Source organism: Eretmochelys imbricata, chromosome 21, assembly GCF_965152235.1.
Source record: "Eretmochelys imbricata isolate rEreImb1 chromosome 21, rEreImb1.hap1, whole genome shotgun sequence".
NCBI lineage: Eukaryota > Metazoa > Chordata > Testudines > Cheloniidae > Eretmochelys > Eretmochelys imbricata.
The window spans coordinates 18,134,999-18,155,585 of record NC_135592.1 but is presented as its reverse complement, the minus strand read 5'-3'; the positions used below and the strand labels follow the sequence as shown (position 1 = coordinate 18,155,585).

The window sequence follows — 20,587 nt, the reverse complement described above, 5'->3', positions numbered from 1 at the left end:
CTATCCCATCATACCATCCCCTCCATAAACTTATCAAGCTTAGTCTTGAAGTCAAATATGTGTTTTGCCTCCACTGCTCCCCTTGGAAGGCTATTCCATTCCTTTATTAGAAGGAATGAAGTTCTGGAAGTTGCTCTAGTAAATTGTATAAGGCACTTGGACTGTCATTTTCATAATTAAAAACGTGCTTGTCACTCAGATACAGATATTAATATGTAGAACTTTGGCTATTCATTTATATATGGTGGAATGAGTCAGTTGTTGCAAAGTTAAAGGATAGCAAATGGTCCTGATTAAAAAGGTTTATTCTAAGCAGGTTGGTATGGAATACTTAAAAAAACAAAAAACCCACAATGGATTTACATTCATGAGAGGTTTCCCATTTACACTGAGGTAAAAGCAGTAAAATGGGAAAGACTTAGCATTTCACTTCTGTGAAATTTAGTATTCCTCGCCTTCATCCTCTCCATCAATTGAGTCTGTGCCCACTTCTTCATAATCCTTCTCAAGTGCAGCCAAGTCTTCCCGAGCCTCTGAGAATTCTCCTTCCTCCATCCCTTCTCCCACATACCAGTGAACAAAGGCACGTTTGGCATACATCAAGTCAAACTTGTGGTCCAGACGGGCCCATGCTTCAGCAATGGCTGTGGTGTTGCTGAGCATGCAGACTGCACGCTGAACTTTGGCTAGGTCACCACCAGGAACAACTGTTGGCGGCTGATAATTTATTCCAACCTGGAAAAGAGGAGAACACACTTAGTTTTCCTGTAGGGTTTGGTGATGGCTGTGATTAGTTACTGACCACAATAGTAAAAGCAGGACATTAATTTTACTTCATAACTGTCTAAAGAGCTCTGCACACAAACAAATGCAAGCTCTCACCCATAAGATATTTATAAAGCCCACTAGATACCTACACCACAGCTTTAGGAATACATTTTAATAAGCCATTGATATACAATGGCTTTTCACTCCTTTGTTGTGCAATTATTTAGCAGCTGTAAGAGACTTGCCTTAAAACCAGTAGGACACCAGTCAACAAATTGGATTGTGCGCTTGGTTTTGATAGCGGCAATAGCAGCATTGACATCCTTAGGGACAACATCACCACGGTACAACATGCAGCAGGCCATATACTTGCCATGGCGAGGATCACACTTCACCATCTGATTGGATGGCTCAAAGCAAGCATTGGTGATCTCAGACACAGAGAGCTGCTCATGGTAGGCTTTCTCTGCTGAAATAATCGGGGAGTAGGTTACCAATGGGAAGTGAATACGGGGGTAAGGCACCAGATTAGTCTGAAATTCTGTCAGATCCACATTTAAGGCACCATCAAATCTGAGGGAGGCAGTAATGGAAGACACTATCTGACCAATGAGGCGATTAAGGTTGGTGTAGGTAGGGCGTTCAATGTCCAGGTTCCTACGGCAAATGTCATAAATGGCCTCATTGTCAACCATAAAGGCACAGTCGGAATGCTCCAGAGTGGTATGGGTAGTCAAAATGGAGTTGTATGGCTCGACAACCGCTGTGGAGACCTGGGGTGCAGGATAGATTGCAAATTCTAACTTGGATTTTTTTCCATAGTCGACTGAGAGGCGCTCCATCAGCAGTGAAGTAAAGCCTGAGCCAGTGCCTCCCCCAAAACTGTGGAAAATCAGGAAGCCCTGCAAACCAGTGCACTGGTCAGCCTGAAAGAAAGGAAAACCTTTTAAGTGGGCAGGTCTGAACATTTAGAATCCAAAAAAAAAACCACAAACCCCAGCAAACAAAACCTTCTTCCCAAGGAGCTCACACATCTGCTCAGCTCTTATGAATTCAAGGATGTGTGAAAACCCTTCTCAAGCTCCAAGAAAAAAGTTATCTATCCATGAGGGTATTAGTCAGGACAACCCTCCTCCCCAGAAGCCAAAAACCAAACTGGCTTATAGTATTCGTGGACATCCCTTTACTGAGAGTACTCTTCGTACAGATCTACCTCGCCCCACTTCAGTGGCACCATATTTCCCAAGACCTATTTACACCCTTTTTACCTCAGTGACATACACAGCTGGATTTGTCAGCTTCTTAGTGTCAGGTTTCTGAGTAGCAGCCGTGCTAGTCTGTATTCGCAAAAAGAAAAGGAGTACTTGTGGCACCTTAGAGACGTAACCAATTTATTTGTACTCCTTTTCTTAGTGTCAGTTAAGCAAATAGCCATTGACCCTGCACAGCAACAGTGTCTAAAATCAGCCAAAAACCAATCCACTTTTATATTTTACTATTTATAAACAATTTGTTTGATGTTCTGTACAGATCTAGAACTGCCTACTACTATCCTAAGTTCCAGTGTGATAAGTGGTGTATTTAAGCCCTGCATATTCCCAGAAAATGTCATGTGGCTGTTGAATCCAATGAAGTGAATTGCAACATATTGGACTATTCAAGGAAGCTCTAGTTCAGATCTTTCCGAGCTGTTAAAAGATTAATACTGCACGTTCTTCTCAAGGGTGTAGGGTCACATAGGGGGTCAACAATGACTCCCAGGACCAATTAACAAGCATGGACAGTTTGCAAGAGAAAAAGGAACATGACAGAATGTATTGAGTTAAGTCTGTCAGAGTGCACACAAAAGACAGTTTACAAAGACTTCCCTGGCACTTCATCCCTAATTTAGATTGAATGTTTAGAGCAAGGACTCCAAGGGCTCAAAAAGCAGCTGGGGATACTGTAGAGAGAAACTTTCACCACACATGGCATATTACCAAACCAGAGGGAAATTCTATGCACTGGCAAGAGCATTCTGTATCCATAACAGACTATGCAAAGCACATGCTAACTACCCTAGCTCAGTGGTTTGAGCATTGGCCTGCTAAACCCAGGGTTGTGAGTTCAATCCTTGAGGGTGCTATTTAGGGATCTGGGGAAAAAATTGGGGATTGGTCCTGCTTTGAGCAGGGGGTTGGACTAGATGACCTCCTAAAGTCCCTTCCAACCCTGATATTCTATGATTCTACCCCTAAAAGAAGCTAGAAAATAAACTTGGACTTCACCTCAGCTAGTTCACCACATGGTGCGTAGACTGAAGGAGCCTCAGACCTCACAGCATGGTCATAGTTTCTCTCCCACTTTGTATTTTTGTTCATAAAAAAGTATGAAATTAGAAGGAAAGTGTGTGTATGGTAACACCCATTGTTTCATGTTCTCTATGTATATAAATCTCTCCACTGTATTTTCCACTGAATGCATCCAATGAAGTGAGCTGTAGCTCACGAAAGCTTATGCTCAAATAAATTTGTTAGTCTCTAAGGTGCCACAAGTACTTCTTTTCTTTTTACACTGAACATGAAGATCAGACTTCAGCCCACAAAAGCAAGAATTCAGGAGTGGAGGCTAAAACCCTGCAGTGGCTGCAGCTAAGGACTGGTCCCTTCCCATCAATAACAATGCAAACCAGACTGCTATGTGGATAGACCTCAGCCCTGGCCTTTGTGGGTTTGTCAGAAACTTGACACAAACTTTTTGGTTTTATATAAAACTTTTTTTAGGCAAGTTGATGGTGCTGGTTCAATTGTAGTCCAAGAGGAGTCACAAGGTGTCTTAGATTTTCCTCTGATCAGAGTAGTCCATCTTCACATGGCTGAAGAAAACAGTAGAATTTGACTTCATAGCTTTTCCATTTGTACATCACCCAACAGACTACAGTGCTGAATTCTGAGCCCCACACATCTCAGAGCACTTAACTAGATTAATTTCCAAACCTCACAAACCACAATGTAGAAAGTTCTTTAAAAGAGACAATCTTCAGCGCAGAAAAACTGGAACTTACCAGCTTCCTGGTACGCTCCAGAACAAGGTCAATTATCTCTTTCCCAACAGTGTAATGACCTCGAGCATAATTATTAGCAGCATCCTCCTTGCCAGAAATCAGTTGTTCAGGGTGGAAAAGCTGCTTGTATGTCCCATTCCGTACTTCATCTGGAAAGGGAGTATTGTGCATGAGTTTATAGTAAATTAGTTTTGGTTTAGACAAGTTTTCAAGCTCACATGCTTAAATAAGGCACCCAAATCCACCTTGAGACAGCTCAACAAAAATGGCTTGGCTTTAGAGATGCATTGCTAGAAGATACCCAGGATGCCTACTAGGTTCAGTGGATGTTTAACATCTAAGAAAATCAAGTTGCCTATTTAGGTATCAAGGAATTGCAGGCATAACATGCATGCAAGTTTGAATTTTTTGGCCTTAATACCACTCTGGCACAGGCAAATATTAAACTATACAAACAACTTGTGTTTCATAAATACTTTGATTTAAAGCAGCAATTTTCCAGATTTTATAAATTCATAGATTTCTAAAGCCAAAAGGTGTAACACAATGATCATCTAGGCTGATTCTGGCCTATGTTATGCGGGCAGACCTTCTCCTAGGATTCCTGCAGTGGAGAAAGTTCTTTTCCTACTACATAAATATACATCAAATGTCTAATTCAACCACAAGTTCCTGGGCTATATTTGGAAAAAAACTTCCAATTTCTATTTAAGGAATTTTAAAAAACCCATGATTTTTAAAGTTATTTAGGCACCTACAGGTGCAGAGAGCGCCCCAAAGTACCTGAATGCACAGTGGAGCCAGAAGAGAATTAAGCATGCGCAGGTGCTTTTGAAGATCACTCCAGGTGCTAAACTACCTTGAAAAATCTGGCCCTAAATGATCATTTACCACTTCCTAAGATAATTCCTTCAAATGGTTGGTTACCAAATGGCTATCAATCTGCATCTTATTCTAGTTATTTTTTCCCTAGATTAACCTTAGCCATTTAATCTTATTCTTCAAACTAACAAAGGCAATCTTCTCCCTGTGCAGTTTACTTATCAACCAGGAGCAAGTCATTTCAACTTTCTGTCCCTCTCTTCCTCCCAATGTTTTCAAAGCTCTTCTGAGCCCCTTCCAATTTTTCTACATCATTTTTAAAATATGGATCCTAGAACTAGACACAAAATTTCAGTTGTGGTCTCACCAATGCTATATCATCACCTCTACTTCTACTCAATAGTCTCTGTCCAGGATGCAGTCCTCCGTCTTTTTTTACTAGATGTAAGACCTTGCCTTTGGCAGTATGAAAAAGCATGTTGATTGTTGTACTAGTCATCATTCTTCACAGCAATCTGCGTGTCACTTGGAAGAGGAGTTAGAAGTGGGGACACTGACCCCTACAGTAACCCATGTTCGAGATGTGGACTGTTCTGCAGTTGGCGAGCACATGTCCAGTGCGCAAGTGCCAGAGACTGTTCTAGTCAGGAGTATACTTGGATTCGTGCATGCACCCTTCCTTCCTGGTGTGCTTCACAAGGGCATGATGGGCAGAATCACCCCAACACCAGTTCTTTCACAAGAGCCAATGACATCAGGACTCCAAAGTAGCAGGGATGGCGAATGGGCCGTGGAATAGGTGTCCAGACCAAACACCTCATAGAGCACCCAATACTGTGCAGGTAAGTAAACTCTTCCTTGTGTGATAGCCCACTATTTTCCCCCTAAAGAACACAGACTAACACGATCGTCCATCACCCCTGGCTGCTTGCACCAATGTGTAGTGCTTTGCTAAAATGCGTACAGACAACCAGGTCACTGCTTTTCAAATATCCTGGACTGGCAAGTTTGCTAGAGAGGCTACAGAGGTGCACTGGTCCCTGGTGGAGTGGACTTGTACTTTGCCAGGTCCTTTTCTGCTGTTGCACATTTTGATATCCTGTGTAAATATAGCCCATCCTTTGATTCTTTCTGTGTAAGCCAGAAACAACCTGGGAGACTTCTGGAAGGATTTCATCCTGTCCAGGTAGAACAATATGGCTCTGTGCATGTTCAGTGGGTGCAGCCTATACTCTCTGCCAGCATGAGATTTGGAGAAGAACACAGGTAGGTACAGGACCTCACTGATGTGGATTCTGACAACACCTTAGGAAGAAGTCTAGGATGCTGAGATTCTAAGTTCAGGAAACTTCCGCAAAGTAGTTCTTAAGAGTAGATTTCTAGAAAAACCGCCAATCTTGATTTAAGGATTGTCAATGAGGGAGAAGCCATCACAACCCTTTGTACATTGTTCCAATCATTAATTACTTTCACTGTTAAAAGTTTAGGCCTTATTTCCAGACTGAATTTGTCTAGATCCAATGGCTGGACATTGAAACATTACAACTTTCTCTGCTGGATTGAAGAGGCATTATTAAATATTTGTTCCCCATTTAGATACTTACAGACTAATCAAGTCACCCCTTGACCTTCACTTTGCTCAGCTAAATAGGTTGAGTTCCTTGAGACTCACTATAGGCATGTTTTCAATCCTTAGCAGTTGTCGAATGCAGAAATAAAGTAATGTAACTACTCTTGCTCAAGATTCCCATGTTTATGCACCCCAGGAACACATTAGCCCCTTCGGCCACAGCACCACACTGGGAGCTCGTGTTCAGCTGATTATCCACAATGACCCCCAAATTCTTTTTCAGAGTCTGTTTTTCCCAGGATAAAGTCCCCCATCCTGCAAGGATGGGCCACATTCTTTGTTCATAGATGATACATTTACATTTAGCCATATTAAAAACCCAGTTTGCTTGCACCCACTTTACCAAGTAATCTAGATCACTCTGAATCGATGACCTCTTTATTCACGACTCCCTCAATTTTTGGGTCATCTGCAAACTTGGTCAGTGATGATTTTAATATTTCCTTTCAGGTCATTGATACAGATATTAAATAGCTCTCCATGGGCTATGAACAGTGTTACAAGTGCCAACAGTTACAAGTTACCATACAACTCTTTCTAAACAAAGACATTTATTCTTAAGGTAAAAGCATTACAGAGAAAACAAACAGATTTAAGCATATTGTGAACAGATCAGGAGGTGCCCATCCATCTTATGGGGTCCTAGCTGGTCAAAGTCTTCCAACCCTTCTGTAACAGTTGGGGCCCCCCTTTGGGCAGAAGGGCCTCTCTATTTGCTAACAGAAAGTCAGCCCTAAGTCAGTTTAAGCTTTTTATATCAAAAGTGTTTTCTTTGTCTGTTGGTATCTGGACAACCCAGTTTGAACCAGTGGGTATACCTCTCTGGATGTGTTTACAACTTAAGTGATTCAACTTAGTAACCTCTACTGTTTTTGGTTCCTGGGAGGTACTATGGTAACCCTCCATCAAAAGTTGCATAAAATCCCTGATCCACAGCAATTCATTAGCTTAATACAATATGGTCCTCAAAGATACTGCATGGGATTACAATCTCCCCCAGGCCCTTGAAAGTGAACTGGGGATCTTGTGAATCTAGAGACTGGAGGATTACCTGAGGGAGATCCAGCCAGTAGACCTAGGACTGCTATGCCTAAAGTCTCTGGAAGCAGAGTGTTTTGTGGGCAGGGCAAAGAATGTAGGTGCTGCCATAAGACCCAGCAGCTCAAGGCAGGATCTTAGGTGCATCAGGGGTTGGGACCATAGGTGGGACTAGAGATCATGCACCATCCAGAACCTGTCAAGTGGTAGTTAGGCAGTTACTCCATGGAGAGGCTATATGTTCCCAATGAATTTTATGTGCCATACAGGTGTTAATGTGGATTTCTTCTCATTCCCCAGCAGGCCTAGATGTGCAAACAGCTGGAGAATGGACAGGATGTTGATTCAGACCTGAGATTTAGTGGCCATGACCAGCCACTTGCTTAAGCACAAGACCATCTGGATGTCAGTGCTTCCAAGGTAGGCCACCACTGCAAGGCACTTCATAAATATGTGGAGCACCACTGAGAGCCCAAAAGGCAAAACTTGGTATTGGTAGTGATTGCTGTCCAACACAAACCTTGAAAAGTGCTTGAGCACCAGACACATGATGTGAAAACACATATCCCTGAGGTCAAGAGTTCTCCTGATATAGGGATGGGATGACTGATGTGAGGGAGACCATCTTGAACTTGCATTTCTTGACATAAGTGTTCAGGCATTTGAGGCTGGTATTCAGCGAAGGCTCCTTGTCTTCTTGGGGGATGAAGCAGTACCTTGAATAGAACTTCTCTCCTCTCTACTGAGGAAGTACCTCCTCTATAGAGCCCACTGCAAAAAAGGGACTGCATTTCTGTCTAAGGGAGGGGTCCCTAAGGAGGGACAGGGAGAGGATAGGAACTGAACAGCATAGCTTCTTTGGACCACCTCCAATACCCAACACTCTGAGGTGACGATGGACCAAGGTTGATGGAAATAACCCTGATGGTTGCCAAAAGGAAGGGAAGGCAATGATCCTAGAATGAATTGAATGCTGTCCTCAGGCACAGAGTCAAATCTGCTGCCTGGTTAGTGTCAAAGCAGGTTGGTGCAACCAAGAAGATATTCACAGGGATAACTACCTTGCAGGATGAGCAGTTAAAGTCCGGGGGTACTGTTGGCACCCTTGGGGTGGGAAGACCTCCTTTTCCCCCCCCACAGACCTCACCGTAACTACAATGCCTAAGTGGAGGTTAAATACTGTTGGTGCAGATCTCTTCAGGAACCACAGGCTGCAGAGAAGAAACTGGGTGTCGCAGAGGTGTTCAACCCTTTATACCCTTGTGAGCACATGAGAGGAAGACCACTTGGACTGCCCCAAAAGACACTCCTGACTAGAAAATTCTCCAATGTGAGCACACTGAATGAGCAATCACGAACTGTGGAATATTTATACAGCTTAACACTCAAAGAACTGGATTGTCCTAGTTGCTATTCAGTCCTAGATGTCACGAGGTCCTGTGTGTGCCTACCTGAGAACATCCTACCATCTCACTAGCCAAGGACAGAGAAGCTTTTTTTGGAAGCCAAGATCTTCCACCATCTGGAAAAAAAAAATCTGTATGGATGTAAAACTCACCCTGCACTTTGTGGTTTGGCAGCAGGAATGTTCAGCACAGCACTTGCTATCCCATTTGGCTTTAGCAATTCTAGAATGTATGGTAATGAGATATCACAGAGTTTAATTAAAGCCAGACAGGGAGAAAGTAATATTGGGTTTTATAATTAACTCCAGATGAAGTTGCCTGCTGTTTTTGCATATATTCTGCTTTTAACCCAAAAAGTTAAATCAGATTGGTCCTGCTTTGAGCAGGGGGTTGGACTAGATGACTTCCTTCCAACCCTGATATTCTATGATTCTATGACTATGATTTTTTTATTTTTAAAAAAGCTTATGACAGCATGAGAGATTTGAAGGGACAGTTACCTTTCTTATTGATGCAGATCTGTAAGACAATTTATCCAACATCATTTGTAACCTAGCAAGCTGATATTTAAGGGAAAACTTTTTTTGAAAAAACAAAAAACAAAAACAGAAGCACCAAATGAAATGGACTTGCTAGGAGATATCTGCACTGGTTTAAAGCAGTCTTTGCCAGACCTTTTTGCATTAGCACTGCAAGGCATGCACAAGAACCATGGACTGAAGAGTCAAAGTGAGAAACAGAGGACGACAGCAAAAGGGGCGGTGGGCATTGGGCAGTCACGAAGTGCATAAGTAATTTTATAAAGAGGTTGGAAAAAGTCAAGAGGAAACAGTAGCTGGAAGATGCTAGCCAAGCTAAGAGGAGGATGCTGATGGGGGGAGGAAAGGGGATTGAGAAAGAATTGCAGAAGAGACACACTAGCAAGTATCACAAGTCGTCAACTCAGTCATGTTGGTTTCCACGAGTGCGGTTACTGTTGAAGGAAAACAAAATGCAAAGCCACAGAGCATACAGAATATTTTTAATGCACAATAGCAAGGTGCTTAGAGAACTCTCAGGATGTATAGTATCCAGTAAATCCGAAAAGGCTGCTGGTGCCTGTAGATGCTTTACCCATGAAACAATATGTCAGCAAAGTGTTTAATGTCTTGGAAATTCTTCCAACTTTGAAGTACTTCTTTTTAATTGAGGTGCCTTGTCTAGAGGTAATGAAAAAGCAGAAAATCTTATGCATTGCTTGGAAGAAGAGTAATGATTACATACTTGGGGTAAGCTTTGTACAGAGAGAATTTAAAGCATTTAGAATGTTTAAGGCATAACAGAAACAGAAAATAGGAACCTCAGACCAACATTCCAGCCTGTCAGTTGTGCCAGTTCCCATGGCACGTGTCTTACAAAGCAATACAACACTGCTGACTGTATTTACCTATCACTGCAGGTTCCAGATCCACAAACACAGCACGGGGGACATGCTTTCCTGCACCAGTCTCGCTGAAGAAGGTGTTAAATGAATCATCACCACCACCAATTGTTTTGTCACTTGGCATGGTGCCATTGGGCTGAATGCCATGCTCCAAGCAGTAGAGTTCCCAGCATGCATTGCCAATCTGCACACCAGCTTGGCCAACGTGGACCGAGATGCACTCACGCTGTACAGAGAAAAAAGAAAATTAAGGTTTCTTGGCAGGAACAGTGGCTTTCTTGACAAGCAAAATACCCAGCACAAACGGGTATTCTGCATACCATACTGCAGAATTATTAAAACTGCACCCATAACATTGGCCTCATTGTATTAGGATTAGTGACAATTGGAACAGATTCGAACTGTAACACAAAACCTTCCTTCAGTCATCTATTTTCACCTAGAAAAACCATTTGGACATTGTCAAGTAACATCTTATAGGCTCATTCATCTCTTCATTGCTCATGTCCTCTCAGAGACCTGAATGCAAAATTTCACCTCCTTCCCCCACTTCTCCAGCAAATTCTGTCCTCTCTCTATTTGAGAAACATTGATTTTTTCCATTTTGAATGTAATTAAAGGTTCAAATCCCACTCAATCGGCCAGCACCAGCCTGTATGTCATCATTATCCGTGCCACCCCAGTTCCAGTAGTTAATTTAGTTATCTGCTGCAGCACACCACCAGAGGGAGCACAATATTTTAAAGAAAACTGAGGCTATTTCATTTTTCCCCTTTTAAATTAGCATATACAAGGCCAGAAAACAAGCCTTCCCTATCCCATCAGTCTTAACAGTACATAAAACTGATCCTAACTGCCACCCCTTCACCCTTCATTTAGACAGGTTTCTGAGTAGCAGCAGTGTTAGTCTGTATCTGCAAAAAGAACAGGAGTACTTGTGGCACGTTTCATTTATGGTACACTCTGAACAAGTTTAAGTTGTTCATCCTGCAAGGAAAGTAATGGTTTGTAAAATGATCCCCCCCAGTGTTGAATTCATAAAATATGGAACTTTAGGTTCTTACACAAAGCTATAGATGCATGCATTGCTTTGCATGTCTATCTTAGTGTAAGTAGGATTATTTTCTTTTCCCAAACTAGTCAGGGCTGAGAGATCACCTAACACTGTCTGAGCAAAGTTCTGCTGCACCCCCACCAGCCAACTCAACTACTCAACACTCACACGGTTCCCAGCTTAGCGCAGCCGGTCAGAAGCCAGTATCAAAGTGACAACTCCACCTTTAAACTCACAGAATATGGATTCTGCCCCAAATTACAAAAAAACAATAACCCCACACACAACTTCTCAGTGCCCTTTTTAATATGTAAAGGTGTGGCTTGACTGTCCACGTTCAACAGGGCTGCTTGTACAAACCAGTCCTTGCCACACCCCTGAAAAGTAGGCAGGGATTTATATTTAATAGAGGGGTGAGTTGAGGCTGAGGTTCATCAACCTGATCAACTACACAAGTCATAACAAAGCTGCAATTGAAACACTAGTGTCTTAGTGTCCCAACTCTGTTCATTTCTGTAGTCTACTAAAGTGCCTTCCAGCTGAGGGCTAAAAACAAAGGCTAACATTCAAACATAGGTGCCTGGATTTATGCTGCCAAGTCCATACTTAGGCCTTGTCTACACTACACAGTTTAGTTGGCAAAAGCAGCGTCTGTCAACAAAACAGTGGAGGTGTACACACTATAATGCTACTTTTGGTGACAACTCTTCCGTTTTGACGACAAAATAAAGCCACCTTGTTGAGAGGGATTGAACTTTTTGTGGCAAACAAAGCAAAGCATCAGTGTAGATACTGTGTTCGTTACACTGCCATAACTAGCCTCCAAGAAGTATCCCACAATGCCCACTGTGACAGGTCTGCTCACTGCTTTGAACTCCATTGCCATGCATCCAGCTACACAAAGCTCAAGGAACTGTGGAAATTCCTCAGGGTGCAGAACTGACATAGCTACTGCCCAGCTGAGCACGAGGGCAGCAAATGCACTCCTGCCTGGACTACGGGGAGGGGTAGATCATCTTGGCCTGTGGGCAGAGGAGGCTGTGGGAGAACTCAGTGGGAACCACAGAGACATTAACATGGAATCCTGCTCTCCCTGGCACTAGGAACACAGCCACAGGCATGCAGGGCAGGCTACTGCTGTGGGAGGGAGGAAAAGACTGCTGTGCTGAGCCCTGTGCTGAGCCCAGGCAGGGAAGAAGGCAGGGGCTGATGTTGGGAGCATCCCCTCCCCCTGGATAAGACAGTTACCTTTGTGGTAACTGCTGTTTGAGATGTGCTGCTCATCTCCATTCCATATTAGGTGTGTGTGCTTGCCACATGCACAGTGCTGGAAGTTTTTCCCTCAGCAGTATCCATAGGGGACTGGCTCTGGTGCCCTCTGGAGTGGCGCTCGGATGGCGTGGTACCAGGGGCGCTGCTGCCCCCCTTCCTTCTGGCCAGAAACGCCAACAGTGGGGAAGGAGGGTGGGCTGTGGAATGGACATGAGCAACACATCTTGAAGAACACCAGTGATGGAAAAGGTAACTGTCTTCAAGTGCTTGCTCACGTCTATTCCATATTAGGCGACTCCAAAGCAGTACCCCTGGAGGTGGGTAGGAGTTCGTGGACATGTAGACTGCAACACAGCTCTGCCAAACCCAGCATTATCTCTGGCCTGCTGAGTGATGGCATAATGAGCAGTAAACATGTGATGAGAGAACCACGCTGCAGCTCTACAGATGTCCTGGATAGGGATGTGCACCAGGAAAGCTGCTGAAGACGTCTGTGCTCCCATCAAATGGTAAGGCCTAACTACACTGACCTAAGCACTACACCTCTTTGCGGAGATTATTAGATTGGGCGTAGTGGGCAACTTACATTGGCAGGGCAACGCTGTAGTCTAGACCAGGGGTCTCAAACTCAAATGACCACGAAGGCCACATGAGGACTAGTACACTGGCCCGAGGGCCGCATCACTGACCCCTCCCCTGCTGTCCCTGCCCCACCCCCACTCCACCCATTCCATGAGGCCCCGCCCCACCTCTTCCTACCCCTTCCCAGCCCCCAATCCAACTCCTTCCTGGCCAGGGCAGAGCCGCTCTAGGTAAACGCTGGGGGGCACTGCAGGGAGCTGGCGGGCCGCAGAAAATAACCCCGCAGGCCGCGTGTTTGAGACCCCTGGCGTAGACAGACAAGTTGACGTAGGCTGCTGTACATAGACCTAACTCTGTAGGGTAGACCAAGTCTTTAAGACACATGGGCTTAAGTCTGAATTCCAGCTCTGCCTGTTCTGACCTTGTGCAACCTCTTATTTTAGCTGCAAACTAACAAGACCAGCAAAGTGCACAGAAATATTAACAGGCATCAGCAGATCAAGAGACCTGAACTCATGAGTCTGGCTTCAAGACCAGCAGCTCTGCCAACAGGCCAAAGGGTACTTTGTGGGCACTCATTCACTCACTAGGCCTTCCACTAGGAGCCTGGTCTCAGCTGGGATTCCTTCAAGCAAAAACACCACAACAAAAAACACCCACACACAGAACCAATCACACATCAGCCCTGCAAAACTCATGATTTTTAGAACTGTGTAACAAAGTTTTTGTTTCTGTTTATTTGCCTTCTGGTTTGAGCCTTCACAGGTCACATTCTCAAGATTCTCACCATGCAGGCTAGCTTTCATTAAAAAAACCTAAGAGCCTCACATAATCAGGAACTAGAGATTTAAGACAAACATCAAGTATTGCAAGACCCACGATAAAAGTCACAAGTCAGAAATAGCATATATGGCAGAGTTATCTTCCAGTCCAAGTCCCTGCAAGGCACTGTTTGGCCAAAAACTGCTCACTCCATAGAACCAAATAAGCCAGCTAATAATTTTTCATTTGTGTATTTGTGGAGCTGGACCTTTTGGTCTGGATTTTCAAAAGAGTTCAGGTCAAGTTTCCAACAGCTCCCATTTGTGACACTCATGGCTAGAAGTGCTCAGCCCAACATTAAGAGGCCACATTTTCAGGTGAGCTCATAGTTAGGTACCCACGTGGGCACTGAGCACCTCTGAAAGCTCCAACCTAGATCAGTGCCAGGTGGTCTAGGGCTGTAAGATTTGTATAGAATCTCCTCAATTTGCTCTGAGTCTATGCAGTGCTACCTTTCTGGGGGCACCTGTAGCTCAAACTTCTTGGCCAAATTTGCCTCACTCTCATAAGTTGCAGCGCAACTTTCCAGGCACTCCAACTAGGCACATGCATTTTATAGCAGAGTAGTTTAATAAACTGGAAAAGCTTTCTTCTTCCTAGGCCTTGTCTACCATACCAATGCCTCAATGTACTAGCTGTACGCAAGTTGGTCTGTAGAAAAGCATACTTAGACCAAGTGGGGAAAAAACAGATTCCTGTAGCTAGGACACTGCTGTCCATTGATTTCACTGCCTGTTATTATGCAATCCATGTAAAGGAACAAACGTCAAGCATCTGCTGAAGTGTGATATTCATTTTCAAGAGAAAAGAAAAGGAGTACTTGTGGCACCTTAGAGATTAACAAATTTATTTGAGCATAACCTTTCATGAGCTACAGCTCACTTCACGAGAAGTAGCTTCAGTGATCTCATATTTGGAAGAAAAGCAGCATGCGCTAGACAATTTAAGCATTTGTCTAAAACTGCAGTAGCAAGACTAAGAATTCAGGTACAAGTTATTTTTAAGTCTAACTCAGACAGATTCGTTTTATAACTAATTTGAGACGATTTCTAACCGCATAAGCATGCCTATCGGGAAAAACAACCAACCCGTTTGGAGTTTTACAGGTTCCCTTAAGACACATGAGCCCTAATACACATCCATAATGTTAAAAAGCTAGCATACAAACTGCCATCTTATACTTTGTCAAGCCCTTTAGAGCACTGCATCCTAAGCAAAACACTTTTGTAAAAGTGTATTTTGAGCATGTGCTGTGGCCAGAGAACTCCCTGAAGAAATCTTACAGGAAAGTGCTGAAGCCAACTCCGCATGAAGAGATTTCTATGTAAGAGTTAAGATCTAGCCTTAGAAGTCACCCAGCGTCTCAGTAGCATGCATCCAGGAAATACAGTTGAGTAATCATCACTTGAAATTCTCTCTAGCCCAATTACATCTGGGCAAATTAATTCTGGGTTTGTTAAGTGAGCCGTAGCTCCCAAAAGCTTATGCTCAAGTAAGTGTTAGTCTCTAAGGTGCCATAAGGCCTCCTGTTCTTTTCGCGGATACAGACTAACACGGCTGCTGCTCTGAAGCTCGCTTTTTCAGAGAGCACTTCACCATCTTGCCTGTAGCGAGATGCGGCAGCGGGGATCGGGAAGGGCGGATGAGGGGCAGCCATGTTCTTTGGAAAGCAACCACCATTTTGAACCACGGCTTCTTTGAAGCCTTGTTAGTTCGCACAGGAGAAGGGGTCAGCATGTGCAGCCACCACTGAAAGCTCCGTCTGCAGGATGCTGGCCGGGAGCTGCGCTACCAAGAGAAATCAGCTTCCCCACATACACTCCCTGCAGTCGCCCTGGACTCAAGGCCCCAGGCTGCCGGGCCCCGCCGCCACCCCCAAGCGCTCAATCCCCGCCGCGGCCTTGCACCGGACCCCGCCCCGGCGCGCCCGCGAGAAGCAGACCCGTGCCCGCTCCGCGCACGGGGGCTCCGGCGCCCCCGGACCCGCAGCTCAGGGGACCCCTGCCCAGCCCAGGACCCGGCCCCAGCGGCGCTGGGAACCTGCCGCGCCCTCCCCTGACCATGTCTCCGGCTGACGGGCGGGGCCTCCGGTAGCGGCAGACGCGCGACGGGTCTGAGCAGCACCGCAAAAGCAGCGCCGGCCTGCCCGGGGCCCACCTTATATAGGGAGCCCCGGCCCCCATCGTCCCCCATTGGCCCGCGCCGGCGCCACGCCTCTCCGTGCCGGAGCGCGGCTGGCCGCCATTGGCCAGCGAGCCGGAATTGGAGCCCGGGGAGCCAGCCGCTGCGCCGCTCGTGCCAGGCGGGCCCGAGCTCGGCTCCCGCCAAGGGGCCGGGGGCGGCGCCGCTCACAGAGCCCCCGCAGTGCGCTCGGGACGGCGCGAGGGGGCGGGGCCCGGCGCTGCGCGGCCGCCCTAACCTGCCCGGAGCCTTCCCCGCCCAGGCCGCCTGCGCGCGCTCCCGCGGCGCCTCCAGCTGGGCCGCGGCCGCGCTGCTGGCTCTGCTGACGCGCCGGGCGCTCCGCCAGCCGCCGAGTGCGCGCCCCACAGGGGAGACTCGGCCCGCGCCCGGCCGCGCGCCCTCGGCTGAGCGCACAGGCCGGAGCTGAAGGAAGCGGCCGGCGGGGCGGGGCGGCGGATCGTTCCCGGCCGCGCTGAGGGAAGCGAAACTCTCCTTCCGCGGGCGAAATAGCCGCCGCTAGAAGCCCCCCGCTCCGGCGCCAGCTGCGACCTGCCCGCAGGGAACCGGAGCGGGAGGCGGCGGGTGAGGGAACCTCCCCAGTCGGGGTTGGTGGGGAGGGAGACCGGCCTGCCGGGAGCGCGTAAGCCTGGCTTTTGTTCCGCCTTGAGTCGGAGCCCTGCGGGAGAGTGGGTCGGTGTGCTCGGGATTCTGGCATAGCCCGTCAGGGTTGGAAGGGACCTCAGGAGGTCATCTAGTCCACCCCCTGCTCAGAGCACCAGGACATCTTGTTTTCAGTAACAATCCCTTTACTAAAAAGAAAAGGAGTACTTGTGGCACCTTAGAGAATAACCAATTTATTTGAGCATGAGCTTTCGTGAGCTACAGCTCACTTCATCAGATACATACCGTGGAAACTGCAGCAGACTTTATATATACACAGAGAATATGAAACATATTCTCTGTGTATATATAAAGTCTGCTGCAGTTTTATTCTCTGTGTATATATAAAGTCTGCTGCAGTTTCCACGGTATGTATCTGATGAAGTGAGCTGTAGCTCACGAAAGCTCATGCTCAAATAAATTGGTTAGTCGCTAAGGTGCCACAAGTACTCCTTTTCTTTTTGCGAATACAGACTAACACGGCTGTTACTCTGAATCCCTTTACTAGTATTGTTTAAATTCATAGAGCCCCGCCCAGACACAAGGTTGGTATCTGCATCCGAGCCGCGATCCACAGAAGTGATCCGCGGATTTCTGCGTCCGGTGCCTGCCGATGTCCCTGGCTCTGCAGGACTCTCTCTGTAAAGCTGGTTGAAAAATTACGATGGCAGAGCCTTGCGTCAGAAGATGACACTTTGTTGAAATTGAAACATTTTGCAGGAATGTAACGATGTCAGCGAATTTTTCAGTGGGAAAGAGTTTTGCCTTTCTTCCTCCCCCCGCCCGTTCCTCAGACGTTCTTGTTAAACCCTGGATTTGTGCTGGAAATGGCCCACCTTGATTATCGTACACATTGTAAGGAGAGTGGTCAGTTTACATAAGCCATTACCAGCAGGAGAGTGGGGTGGGGGGAGAGAAAACCTTTTGTAGTGATAAACACCCATTTTTTTCGTGGTTTGTGTGTATAAAAACATCTTCTGGGTTTTCCACGGTATGCATCCGATGAAGTGAGCTGTAGCTCAGGAAAGCTTATGCTCAAATAAATTGGTTAGTCTGTAAGGTGCCACAAGTACTCCTTTTCTTTTTGGTCCAATGCTAGTCAATAATTTTATCAATTAGCTAGATTTTAAATCTGTGCTCCTTAAGTTTGCAGATGACACAAAGACTGGTGAGGTAGCAAATAATGAGGAGAGCAGGCTGCTGTTACAGAGTGATTAGAATCACCTGGTTGAAAGGTCATAATGGAACAAAATGTATTTTAATGCAGCCCAATGCAAGGCAATATTTCTGTGAACTAAGAATGCAGGTTATATCTACACAGAGGTATACCTATGCAGGAGGGAAACTGTCTTGGAAAGCAATCACCTGGGTTGACTGTAAGATCCTTTGTAGATAATTGCCTCAGCATAAGCTGTCACTACAATGCTGTCACTAAAAGGGCTAATAATGGGCTAATGTAATCCTTGGATGTATCAAAAAGGAGAATATGAAGCAAAAGTACAGAAATGCTCTTGCCTTGATACACAGCATTTGTATCACTACTGGATGCAGCCGATGAAGGGAGCTGTAGCTCACGAAAGCTTATGCTCAAATAAATTTGTGAGTCTCTAAGGTGCCACAAGTACTCCTTTTTACTGGAATACTGGGTCCAGTTCTAGTGTCTGTATTTCAATAAAGACATGGAAATCCTGGAGAGACTTCAAAAGAGGGCCACAAAAATGATCCGGAGTGTGGAGAATAAGGAGATTTCTAGACAGCATTTTGAGTGATTGGGAGTGAACCTCCTAGTCCGTGGTTGACAGACTTAAGTTAGTGGGGTTTGTATTAGCACTCTACAAATAACTGTATCAACAGTGTTTTGAAGTTGCAGCTTGGGCTAGAGCTGGGCTCTGAAGCCTTTTGAGAGGGGTGGACTCACCATCCCTTGGCACAGTGGTTCTCAAAATTTGTACTGGTGCCTCCTTTCACATAGCAAGCCACAGAGTGTGATTCTCCCCCCCCCCCCTTTATAAATTAAAAATACTTTTGTTATATATTTAACACCATTATAAATGCTGGAGGCAAAGCAGGGTTTGGGGTAGAGCCTGCCAGTTCGTGACCCCCCATGTAATAACCTTGTGACCCCTGAGGGGTCCTGACCCCCAGTTTGAGAACCCCTGCTTTGGAATCTTCAAGCCAAATTCAGATATCTTTACAAAAGACAGGCTTTAAACCAATTTCTGGGAGAAATTCTACAGCCTGCGTACATGGGGTTGGGATGGATGTGTGACAGGATCCCTAGGGTGCAGCCTGGGACTGTGCTCCCTTAACTCTCTCCAGCCTGGGCTGTCTCTCGCCATGCCTTACTAGTGACCAGCAACAAACCTCTCCAGGTACCGTGATCACTCAGCACAACCACATGTGGAGCCCCACATCCAGCTAGATTGCATGAATGCTCCCAGAGCCACTCATGAATCACACAGGGAAAGGTATCATCCAAATCCCCACAGCTCCTTGCACGAGCAGTGAAAATTTATTAATTGGTTCACCACCTCATCAATGGAAAGTGGATATACACCAGTCTTTGCAAAACCTGAGCAGATTTACCAAACACTTCAGTCAAACTCACTGGTAAAGATAAACAGTTAAATTTATTGACTACAAAAGATAGATTTTAGGTGATATTAAGTGATAGGCAAAAAGTCAGAGTTAGTTACCAAAATAAAACAAAACATAAACAGTCTAAACTCTCAACCCTGCTAGACTGGGCAACATCTAGATTAAGCAGTTTTTCTCACCCCACTGGATATAGTAGTCCTTAATATACAGATTTCACTCTTGAAACTTGGGCCAGTCCACTCAGTTGGAGTCTTCAGAGTGTCCTTGTTGCTTGCAGTGTAGATGGGTGAAGGAGAAAGGCCCCGCATGGGCCTGCTCTGTTCTGTTTTATATCTTCAGTCCATGTGCTTGTAGAACACAAGTCCAGGCATGTCTGGGGGGCATTGGTGAGTCTCCAGGCAAGGTTGAGCAATTCCCCTGGTGTGGCCTTATGCAGGTGAGTCATTGAATTGTAGTTCCCTTGGTGGACAATGGCTGTTGATAAGTTGTTTGACACCCCGCCCAGGCATTGGTTACGTTTCTTGCTGTTGCCTCTGGGGAGCTAATATCTGGCTAAATCCCCAATTTACAGTATGTTTTAGTGACAACCATACAATCCAATTCTCATAACTTCATATGCATTAATGATACACATATATGGATAGAGAAATGACTTTCAGCAGATCATAACCTTTCTCCTAATGCATTTAAAGCATGCCTTGTAAGGTAAGATCACAATCATACATAAATGAGGAATATGGGGCTTACAGGGCACTCCTCCAAGATACAGAATGTCACAGAGTGGTTGTGGTGATCCATTCTGGAATCTGTAACTATGGATTCCCCTATTCGTTCCCTTCCTTCGAGGGTTTGGGGAAAAGAGGTTTGCCTGCACTGTCCTCAGCGTGCTCATAACACATGCAACACGTGGGGGGAGGGATAGCTCAGTGGTTTGAGCTTTGGCCTGCTAAACCCAGGGTTGTGAGTTCAATCCTTGAGGGGGCCATTTAGGGATCTGGGGCAAAAATTGGGGATTGGTCGTGCTTTGAGCAGGGGGTTGGACTAGATGACCTCTGGAGGTCCCTTCTAACTCTAATATTCTATGATTAAAACATAGACTAGAGTCAAGTTTCATGCTTCAGGGCTTCAGCAAGTCACTTGCAAAGATCAGGAAAGATTTTTTTCCCCATAATGCACAATTGATTAAATGTATTCTGGATCATTTTCCCCACCTTCCTCTTAAGCAATAACAATTAGCCACTGCTGGAGATGGGACACCAAGTGGAGTGGACCACTGCTCTGAAGAGGT

General features: G+C 45.5%; 1 protein-coding gene across 2 annotated transcripts; it reads right to left on the bottom strand.

Moving 5' to 3' along the window:
* Positions 1-287: 287 nt before the first annotated feature.
* Positions 288-16,154, bottom strand: LOC144278032 (tubulin alpha-1C chain-like). Of its 2 annotated transcripts, none has more exons than XM_077839152.1 (5): positions 16,018-16,154; positions 10,134-10,356; positions 3,812-3,960; positions 1,014-1,694; positions 288-735 (listed from the first exon to the last, which is right to left on the bottom strand). In XM_077839152.1, the coding sequence occupies exons 1-5, from the start codon at positions 16,051-16,053 to the stop codon at positions 442-444; spliced, it is 1,383 nt and encodes a 460-aa protein (XP_077695278.1). In that variant the 5' UTR covers positions 16,054-16,154; the 3' UTR covers positions 288-441. The 2 variants fall into 2 exon arrangements, with proteins under 2 accessions (XP_077695278.1, XP_077695277.1); XM_077839151.1 differs by having other exon boundaries at positions 15,921-16,058.
* Positions 16,155-20,587: the final 4,433 nt, after the last annotated feature.